The sequence below is a fragment of the Brassica napus genome, chromosome C6, assembly GCF_020379485.1.
Source record: "Brassica napus cultivar Da-Ae chromosome C6, Da-Ae, whole genome shotgun sequence".
Taxonomy (NCBI): Eukaryota; Viridiplantae; Streptophyta; class Magnoliopsida; order Brassicales; family Brassicaceae; genus Brassica; species Brassica napus.
The window spans coordinates 19,094,953-19,105,636 of NC_063449.1; the positions used below are offsets into that span (position 1 = coordinate 19,094,953).

The 10,684-nt window shown below is 34.9% G+C and overlaps 1 protein-coding gene and 1 pseudogene across 2 annotated transcripts; both read right to left on the minus strand.

Moving 5' to 3' along the window:
- Positions 1 to 1,531: 1,531 nt before the first annotated feature.
- Positions 1,532 to 2,110, minus strand: LOC106402616 (annotated as a pseudogene).
- Positions 2,111 to 5,728: 3,618 nt separating this feature from the next.
- On the minus strand, positions 5,729 to 8,028 carry LOC106402546 (membrane-associated progesterone-binding protein 4). Of its 2 annotated transcripts, XM_013843312.3 has the most exons (8): positions 7,784 to 8,028; positions 7,397 to 7,473; positions 7,226 to 7,297; positions 7,066 to 7,103; positions 6,795 to 6,838; positions 6,536 to 6,582; positions 6,229 to 6,403; positions 5,729 to 6,148 (listed from the first exon to the last, which is right to left on the minus strand). In XM_013843312.3, exons 1-8 carry the CDS (start codon positions 7,895 to 7,897, stop codon positions 5,981 to 5,983), a joined length of 735 nt encoding a protein of 244 aa, XP_013698766.1. In that variant the 5' UTR covers positions 7,898 to 8,028; the 3' UTR covers positions 5,729 to 5,980. The 2 variants fall into 2 exon arrangements, with proteins under 2 accessions (XP_013698766.1, XP_013698767.1); XM_013843313.3 differs by lacking the exon at positions 7,226 to 7,297.
- Between the last annotated feature and the right edge of the window lie 2,656 nt (positions 8,029 to 10,684).

Here is a 10,684-nt window from a genome sequence, read left to right on the forward strand (position 1 = left end):
CGTGAGACTGACAGGAAGCGGAGATTTGGACGATAAGCACCGTTCGCTAGAAGTCGCCGGCTCAGATCTGAAAAAGAAAAAGATAAAGGTGGTTACTTTTAGCAACGGAGCAGACGAAGCCGAAGATAAGCCGAAGACATTTAACTTACCAGAGCGACGGAGTGGACAACGACTAGTTTAAGCGGCGGAAACGGTGTGGCTAGAGTTCGCCGGAAATCTCCCCGAAAATCGCATGAGAGAGAGAACGGCGGGGATTAGGGTTTTTTTACCCCAAAAAGCTTAACAAATCGTATTTATATTCTCGGTAACTTTTCTGGTTAGGTTAAAAGAGGTTTGGTTTAAATTCGATTTGGTTAATATTATATTGGTTAAATCTGGTTAGGTTAAATTTGATATGTGGACTTCTTTGTAAGTCTACAACGATTTTTTTCTTTCCCTTTATTATTTGCGAAAATAAAAAAAAATAACTTACTAAATTTTTTTATTTATTTTTAATATTTATAATATATGATTTAACATTCTTATTTATAAATATGTAAATTTAATTTAAATAGATTTTATGTAAACACCAATAAAATAGACTGAAAAGGACGTCTCCAGCTAAATAGACTTTTTTGTAGGTCTACGAAACCCTAAACCACAAATCTCAAACCCTAAATGTTTTGCTTGATAATCAAAAAGTCTCAATTATACAAAATATAAACTACTAAACATTAATATGAAGATTTAAGTTAATAAAACAAAAAAAACAAAATCTAAAATCTAACCCTATGAAATCAACCACTAAAAGACATAACATGTTAGAACCTTTTGTTTCTAAACTATGAATATTGTCTACCACATGATAACCAAATTAGTATATATTCTTGAAAATTGTTCAATTATATGAAATTTTAATCTATTTAGTTCATATTATCCATTATATTGATGATTAGTTAAAAATATCACTATAATTAATTTTTATACATTTTCAAAATTAAATTTTAGATCAAATTAGAGTGTAGACTACAAACTAAGTCTGTAAGGTAGACTTTTTAGAAAGTCTAAACATTTGTAGACTTCGTTTTTTACGTGTAGACTTCCAAATGATAGAAACGTAAAATACATTTATGTTTTTTTTGTTTTGTCATAAGGGTTAAATAGTATTTTCACTAGCTCTTTAGGTTGGTTTTGCATTTAACTGAAAGTGGGGTACACTTTTAAGTTTGACTTGAATATTTGGGTTGATTTTAATAAATGTCCCAATTTTTAAAACTACAGTCATTAACAATCAGAACCTTAATGATCCGACCCTTAGTGAGAAACATTCCCGAACAATTAAATAACTACAGAATAATTGGTTATACCTTTTTTTTCTTGCAAAATCAGGACTCTCTTCAGCCGTAACAGAATAAAGACTTTTCTAACCAAAATTTTGATCAATCTCTACTTGAAATTGATCTTTAGAAACAAAATGATCATTTTCTATCGAGATTATGAACAAGGTAGATCTACTAAAGATATAAAACATAAGCAGATCATTCAAAGGAAATGAGGAGGTAAATCAAACTGCATAAGATAATCATAACACAGAAAATCGAGAATCGAAATTCCAACAAAAAGTATTTCACAAGATAAAAGAGGATCCACGTCGTCCAACACATGAACCCTAGAAACTAAAGTAAAGCTGTAAAACTCCATACGAAATGTCATCGGAACCTGAGCTTGGTAAAGAACCACCTGTTCTTGCCAGTCTTAAAACATTCCTCAAGCTTCGCCTTAGCCTCCTTGAGAGCAGCGACCTTCTCGTCCTTTTAAGAAAGAGCAGGGTAGCGACTTCCTTGAGATCCACGTCGAGGGTGTAACGGGTAGGCATCAAATGCTGGTAGTTAACGACCTTGATGAAACACTTAACCCGAGATTTCTTCGCCGTCTTCTTGGCCGAGTCCTTGCGGATGACCTTGCTCGGGTACTTCTTGAGTCCGGCCACGAGGCAGTGTCCGTAAGGACGCTCACGGTTTCCGTCGTCGAAGGAACGGATGATCACGGCTTTCTTTCCGGCGTATCAGCCTTGAAGAAGGATCACTGCCTTGTTTTGCTTCAAGAACTTCACCATTGTTTCTTCTCTTTATCGCCGCTAAGTGGCGAATTCAGTGAGAATTCTTGGTTTAATAGTGAAGGTTGAGAGAACTAAAAGTAACCTAGCCTAGTACTAACGCCTCATATTGGGCCGTTAAATTAAACCAATTTAAGGTGGGATGGCCCGTTGGAGTATCTACGATATCTTCTTTCATGTATTGTCCTTCTCTTGTGTACCGAAAGCGGCGTTCAAGAAATCGCTAAGCGGACGGTAGTCCTCCGGCGCCTAGAACGCCTAGGCGATTTTAGGCGGTCTAGACGCATTCTTAACAAACTATATTTTATATATATATGTTTAGTTATTTATAGTAATAAGCAAAGGAGTTTGTCCATAAAAAATAAAAGTTAAGAAAAACTCAAACTTACGTAGTATAGCGTGCAAACATAAGCTATAAGTAGGAAAAGAAGTTTGTCCTATAATTCTAACAGTGATTTTAATCATGTTGTTCAGTGTATCTCCTCTAAAATTTACTCATCATCTAAGTCAAATTCCATGTCAATTTTTTCCTCATCATCAGACTCAAAATCAGACTCATCAAACTCTCTCATCAAATCATCTCTAGATGAGGTACCTAGAGTTTCACAAGTATCTCCAAGTTCCACATCAGTTTCTTCAACAATCCAATCTTGAGCATGAGTAGCAGAATCTGCAAGTAGTGTCCACGTTCTTCTCTTTTTGCTTATTTCGTTTAGCCATTAAACTCGTGTTGAATTGAACATAGACAAAATTGTTCAATTGTTTTGCATCAAGTCTATTCCTTTTTTTGGGTATGTACCTACATAAAACTGAATAAATAAGACACACAAACATTTGTATGCTCATGAAATATACAATTCGTTTAGTTTGAAATACTTATCCCTTCGAGAGTACTCCAGTTACGCTTACATCCCGAAGAGCTAATCATCAGAGACAAAATCTTCCTTAATTTTTGTAACTTAGAACTTCAACTACATAAAAGTTCCACCATTGAACTAGAAAGAATGATTAGCAAAATCATACATAGAAAATATTCAAAATACACAAATTCTCAGGAAACAAACCTAGATCATAATTTTCATCATTTTTTGAACATCCTTTAATGGCTGGCTGTTGGATGCCCAAAATTTCTCTCTTTTTTGCATACATTGCAAGTTCAGTGTTGATGAAAAATGTTCGAGCATCGAGATCATTCGGATAAAAAGCATCAACACACTTGAAAGTAGCAGTAATGACATCCTGGTCGAACTGAATACTCATATCCTTATAAAAATAATAAGGATTCAAGAGATATGCCATCCAACGAAGAGGACTATCAAGAAGACCATAACTCTTCTCATCAACAATATTGAGGATTGATTTGTATTTTTTTCCAGATTGTTGAGTGCTTTGCATATTTCTTTCTTCGCTTCTTCTTATAACTCTCATTGCAAAACCCCATTGTAGGCTTCTGATCTCCATCAACTAATCTTAGTACTCTAACCAAGGGTGAAAACACTTTCAGACACATTCCTACACCATCCCAATACTCCATATACCAAGTTGTATGATAGGCTGCAAGTCCTTTATGATGCTTTGTCCATTTACATTCTGCCCATTCATTGCTAGCAAACATCATCTTTAAGTTTTCTTTCTTATCCATTAAAGGAAAGCAGATGCAAATCTAGTTACTCCAGGTCTTACTATGTCTCTTTTCTTTGTAAACTTCGTCATAATAGTGCCTTGAACTTTTGTTGTAATTGGTTAAGAAATTCCCATAAACGAACTCAATGACAATGCCATCAATGTGGACTCCGAAATTTCTGTATCTTCTTCAATCTCAATCAAAGATTGATCCACTATCTCCATTTCAATCCCATTAACAACCGTCAGCACTTGTAAGTATCTGTTTGGACACCAATGTTGCCTAGACCATTTATCATCACTAGTAAAACATTGTCCCAACCTCTTCTTCTCTACTATTTGACTATCTGATAACCAAAGTTGTGGTCGTTGCACTCTATTACCACCACCTTTATCTTGAGTACCAGTTTTCTTAGCTTGTTGTTTTGATTGCCAATCAGATGACGTACAGGACTGTGCGACAGGTTTGAATTTTTTTTGCCCCATGCCTACCCTTCCTTCTTGATTTATCTCCCGACAAACCATCTTATAGAACGCATTGTCTTCCATCTGATACACAGTAGCAATCATCTCAGGAAGGTCTACCTGTTTACTCATGTTCACCACTTCTCTCATCTCCGGAGTCAGTCCATTCATGAATATACCTTCCAATTGCCTATCAGTCAAACCACTGACATGAGTCGATAGATCCTCAAACATATGGATGTATTGAGAAATCTTTCCCGTTTGTTTTACAGCAAAAAACGGTTGACTCGGACCTCTTAATTTTTCTCTGCTAAATCTTGCTAACAACCTTTCCTTGACTTTGTTCCAACTCACAAAATTGCTCGTGTGTGTGTTTCGTTGTTGAACCAGCTCAAAACATCACCTGCAAGACTCACAGAAACAGTCTCCAGTTTCTCTCCGCTCATCATAACCTTCGCTTAGAAAATATTTCTCCGCTAAGACGAACCAACCATATGCATCATCCCCAGCAAAAGATGGAAGTTCAACATGCTTCACTAATCCATCTCAATTATCGATATGGTTTCAGACTTGGCTCCGTAACCTCCACACTTTTCGAATCCTTCTTCACAATCAGCTCGCATAAATTCTGAAAGTTCGAATCCATCCTTGATTGCAATTCTTCGTAACGATTTTGTTATTTTCTCTCCAGAACCTCGATTTTCGACATCGACTTCGTGTCCAAAGCTCGAATCAATGCTCGTCTCGTGTTGAGCTGCCGTGTGATCCCTCAATGTTTTCGGAAAAGTATCCAACATCACCGGCTCATCCTCCGCCTGAACCTTTTGCGATTTCTTCATGGTTTTGTCGTCTTCGTAATCGCGATTGTTCGATCCAGAACGCTCAAGGCTGCACCAATTTGATAGATAATAGTAGTATTATCTATCTTTGTAACAAACGATAAGGTCCAAACAACCCTTTACCATATCTTTACTAATTCTCCAATTAACACTTGGCCTTCTTAGATACTAAGGCGCAGTAACAATATCTTCTAAACAACTTCTAACTGTCACTCTCAGCATCCTTGTGCTCCACGTCAATATGCTCACTTCCATCCTTCTTCTTTCTCTTTCTCGAATACACACACAATGGCATATCAATGTTCTTGCGGATGGGATCAGCATTCATGTACATGAATGAACAGCTATACATCTAATACCATTCCCTAGTTTTCTCCAGACTGTTAAAGCTCCTTGACAGAGTATCTATAAAAAGAAAACAAACTGATGCTAGATAATGACAAACATTAACATTCTTAAAAAACTGTAACTGAAACCAACTTACATTCTGAAATCGAAGGCTTGATCTCAAAGCATGTAGAACAGAACCTTCTGCATTATGTGCAGCTGTTTTTCCTTTTTTTTTATATTTCGAGAACCACAATGCTGTGACATTCCCAGTGAAATTTTACCGCTGGCGTATCTGGGAGATTATTCTTCTAACATTTGCGTGGGTAGCAGGAAGAAGCAAAAACCTAAGCAGATACGACATGTGCTCTGCGTCAGATTGTTCTAATAGAAATGAATAAAGCCGGGCTATGGAGGGAATATCAGTTTGCCGTTTGTCAACAAAGAAGAGCCAGTGTGCCGTTCACACAACACATACATGATCTGGCGACGCAAAAGCAAAAGAGCACGGCGTCTAACCATACAAAAAGACTTCTGTGGTATTTAGCTATTTATAATACAAGAATGCACAAGCTCATATAAGAAACTAGCAATTGCAAGCTGCTGGTTAAGCCAAGTCCTGTGATTACATTCAGACTTTGCAAGTCTTGGCAAGTGGTTCACAGTCTTTATAGATCTCCAAACCAGACTGATCAAGTTGGTCTTCCTCAAAGCAAGCGCAACGTTTGCTCATCGAACCTGTTATTGCTATCTCCAATGGTCTTTGTACCAATCTTGGCACCCCAACATCACACCAAACCTGCACAAATAGCTTATCCTTTAGCATAATTTTGTTTTTTTTTTCATGCCACCTTGATAGAAGATAACAAGAATTCATACCTCTCCACCTTCATCTTGACTCCATCGTGAGTTGCAATTCTTTTGCTTGTCTTCTTCAATCTTTTGCTTCTCCATGAGTTGTGCACCTCTGGAGGCTTTTGCTTCAGCTCCTTTTAAGTGCTTAGTGGGATTACCTTGTCTATCGTAGTACCGTCCAACAAGCTTTCCAACAGGACTGAGATCACAAATTATAAAAGCTAAGAAGTTAGAACCAAACCAACATGACCTAATTATACAGGGATTAGGGGTGAGCCAAACATTATCTGCACTGTATCGTGTCGTGTGATGAATGAAGCATGTAACTTACGTGTAGGTCCTGGCGTAGAAACCTCGCCAGTCGACTATGCTCTTCACCTACGAAGAAGAGTAAATATTTATCAAATAATTAACATTTGTACCAGACATGCGTTCATTGAGCTCACAATTCGAATCAGTAGAATAACAAACATTTCATATAATAGAAAGTGATAGCTATGAAGATATAATAAGCCCATCTGGCACCCAAAGACTAGAGTTTTCCCGTAATTTTGATCGATCAAGCTATCTAAAAGGTAGAAAAGCATTACCTCACTGCTAGATAACCCATGTAACGAATCTGTAAGTCCATCTCCTGCACAAGAAAATAATCATAGCACACAAATGTGAAGTTTCAACAGATAATCGGGGACTTGGTGTATAATCAATCAAATCCTCTGCAAACAACTATGACTACTTGTTCATGCATGAAGATAATGTCACAAGAATTTTGGTAGATCAAGAAAGCACAGTGATCATTTTTCCTAGAGACTTAAAATCTTTGTAACACACCAAAGAATGCGGGAAAATAAAAATTTGTACCTGTAAAGTTGCCAGAAACAAATGCACGAGAAGCATCTCTGAGTACAAGAATGACATGAAAAAAGATTCCCATCAGCGAGAAACATGCAAAAAAACTATATATAAGAAACATATGAGAGAGTCTCTCCAGTCCACATATATTGATAAAACAAAAACAAACCTTCCAGCAAAATGATTGTAACCTCCTCCACTACCGTAATGAGATTTCCCTTTGGTGACATCATATACAGATCTGTATCCCAATATGTACATATATATATCTATACTCTAAGTTGTTCAAAAGTGCCAGCCAGACATACGTGTGTTACTTTGCACAAGGAAGAAGACTTACCCAAGAATCCCTAAGAGTATAGGTAACGTTTCATCAGTGCCATTGTACAATGCCAATTCTTCAGCAGAAAACAACCTCTTTTCAATTTGGAAGCAAATAACACAACAACAACAACAACAACAAAAAGTATCAAAACTGGAGGCTTTCAAAAAAATTTAAGCTCAAATTCAAGACATGACACATCATAACATCGCTTAGTTACTTAAAACTCAGACACATATACCATATGGGAACATAACAAACGCAGACACAAACTTCATTAGTTTAAAGGACTTTTGTCAAATTAGTACGCAAGTGGAGGTAACAAAAGTAGCAGACGTTAAAGACTTTTTATACAAGATTTCGAGTGTGCAGAGCAGCAGAGAGAAGAAAGGTGAGAGAGAGTACTTGGCTGTGTTGTGGAGGAGACTTGAAGGAAGATCTGAAGTAGAGAGCCAAGAGAACGACGATCAAGCTGACACCTACGAACGGAGATAGCAAGATTCTCCTCAACGACATCATCGTTTTGGATCCGATCTGCGTTTTGTATGCGAAAAGTCTCCAAAACCCCCCACCCACAGACGCTACGAAGCACTTATTGGATGTGAGGGCTTAAAATCAAGGACAAAAAGTTAATGAATTAAATCGCAATAACTGAAATGTACAGGGTGTGATTAGTGACTTTCCTAGGGATTTCGAGTTTCGGGGAAAAAGGTAAAAATTAAAATAAATAGGAATTTTAACTGTTAAACCCCTAGAACAAATTTGTTTAGGGTAAAAATTCTTAAACTAAATATTTAACGAAAAAACCTCAAACTAACTTTATTTAATGAATTAAATCCTCGCATATCATAATTACCATTACTACCAGTAAATTTTTAGTTTATGGATTTCTACATTAAGTAAACATAGTTAAAGAGTTTTGCTTTTAAAATAAAAAAAAATCCTAAATATAAAAACATTATCTAAAAATTAGTAACTTTAATTTTCAAAATTAGCATTTTTAAACATTTCTGTAAATATATGAGTCTGATTTGTTTTAAAATTAACAATATATGTATAAATTAAAAAAGTAAAAACCCAAAAATATAACAAAAATTATCTAAAGATTTACCTGTAATAAAATTACGACAAGATTAAAAATGTAAAAAACAAGAAAATTACATTTTTAGTTTATAAATATATAATGTTGATGTTAAAAACACATCAAACTCATATATTTACAATTTGTTTTTAAAAAATTCTAATTTTAAAATTTTAAGTTACTAATTTTTAGATAATATTATTGATTTTTTTATTTTTTTTATTTGTTTAATTTTAATGGTAAAACTCCTCAACTATGTTTACTTAATGTAGAAACTCCTAAACTAAAAATTAGTAACTTTAATTTTCAAAATTAGCATTTTTAAACATTTCTGTAAATATATGAGTCTGATTTGTTTTAAAATTAACAATATATGTATAAATTAAAAAAGTAAAAACCCAAAAATATAACAAAAATTATCTAAAGATTTACCTGTAATAAAATTACGACAAGATTAAAAATGTAAAAAACAAGAAAATTACATTTTTAGTTTATAAATATATAATGTTGATGTTAAAAACACATCAAACACATATATTTACAATTTGTTTTTAAAAAATTCTAATTTTAAAATTTTAAGTTACTAATTTTTAGATAATATTATTGATTTTTTTATTTTTTTTATTTGTTTAATTTTAATGGTAAAACTCCTCAACTATGTTTACTTAATGTAGAAACTCCTAAACTAAAGATTTACCGGTAGTAATGGTAATTATGTCAGGCACTGTAGACAAAGAGTTTAATTCATTAAATAAAGTTAGTTGAACTTTAAGGTTGTTTAATTTCATCAAAATTTAATTTATGATTTAAGGTTGTTTATTGTTATATGTCTTGTTGAACTTTATTTTGTGATATAAATTTACATAGCTTGATATAGTGTATATAAATTTATCGTTAATTATATATGAAAAAATGTTTATAAGATATTGCTCATATTTTTATAAGATATTTCTCAGATTTTTATAGATCCAATAAGTTTATGTAGTTTGGATATATTATATATAAGTTTATCGTTAATTTTGTATGACAAAAATGTTCATAAGATATTGTTCAATAAGTTTCCCAGCGCGTCGGACGTCCCTGGCCTCCTAATAATGGAGCAACCGCATTTGAATTGTGGAGGAGCATCATCCGGTCTTCAAATCGGAAAAAAAGATTGCAGCTTTAGCCATTCTATTGAAAATAAGATTATTGGTTTTTGAATACGAAATGGAGAGATGATTCTCATAGCATGAAAGCATATCTTTTTATAGTCGAAATTCCACCGCCTTCCATGAGTTAAGATCACATTCAAGAGAGATCATGGGGTATGGATTTAAGAAGGAGTTGAAGAGGGGCAATCTGTAACAGGTATCTCTGCGGATTGATAAGGAAGAAGATGAAACAGCGCTCTTGGAACTCGTGTTACCTCGATCTCCAATGGCAGAGAAGTACACATTTTTCTTAAAAGTTAATCAGAAATCAAACTCAACAATTTAACCATATAAATTAATCAGCCTCGTTCAGGTTTTTTGAATTTCCACCGGTGGTTCAGGTTTGGGCACTCTCACGAATTTCATCGGATCTAGATATCTTTTCCACTCAGTCACTCTTTGCAAACATGGATCATTTATTTTGGGGGGTCTCTCTGGAATTGGAAGATCATCAATTAGCATGGATATTATGGTACATATGGAAAGGAAGAAACAACAAGGTATTTAGCAAATTGGATATTGATCGTAGAGATACTCTCAGAATGGTAGAAACGGAATCATCACTTTGGGCTGAGGCGCATATTTCACTAACACATGGATTCGATCACACTCGAGTACCCGTAAAACACATATTACCGTCTATCCCAGGTAGATGGTGTTTTACGGATGGATCATGGAAAAATCAGGAAATGAAATCTTTTCGGGACAAGGGTACTATAGCACACTGGAAGGTTTTGATGGTTTAATGGGAGCGAAGAATACAAGAGCGTGTTCGTCGCCACTTCACTCGGAGATAGAGGCTCTCATTTGGGCAATGAAATGCATGAGGAATCTAAGACAGTTTATTGTTACATTTGCAACAGATTGTTCTTATTTGGTGAAGATGGTTTCAGAACCATAAAGAATACCCAGCCTTTACAAGTTATTTGGAAGGCATAAAGATCTTGAAAATGAGTTTCAACAGCTCAGAGCTCATTCATATACCACAGATGCATAATTCAGGGCGGACAGTCTAGCATCACACAGTGCAAG

Excerpts from the sequence above, each read along its gene's own strand:
- LOC106402546 (XM_013843312.3), bottom strand. The coding sequence starts at position 7,897 with ATGATGTCGTTGAGGAGAATCTTGCTATCTCCGTTCGTAGGTGTCAGC. Across the intron at positions 7,104-7,225 it reads TACAATCATTTTGCTGGAAG|AGATGCTTCTCGTGCATTTG; the intron begins GTTTGTTTTTGT and ends TCTTGTACTCAG. Across the intron at positions 6,404-6,535 it reads TTCTACGCCAGGACCTACAC|TCCTGTTGGAAAGCTTGTTG; the intron begins GTAAGTTACATG and ends TTGTGATCTCAG.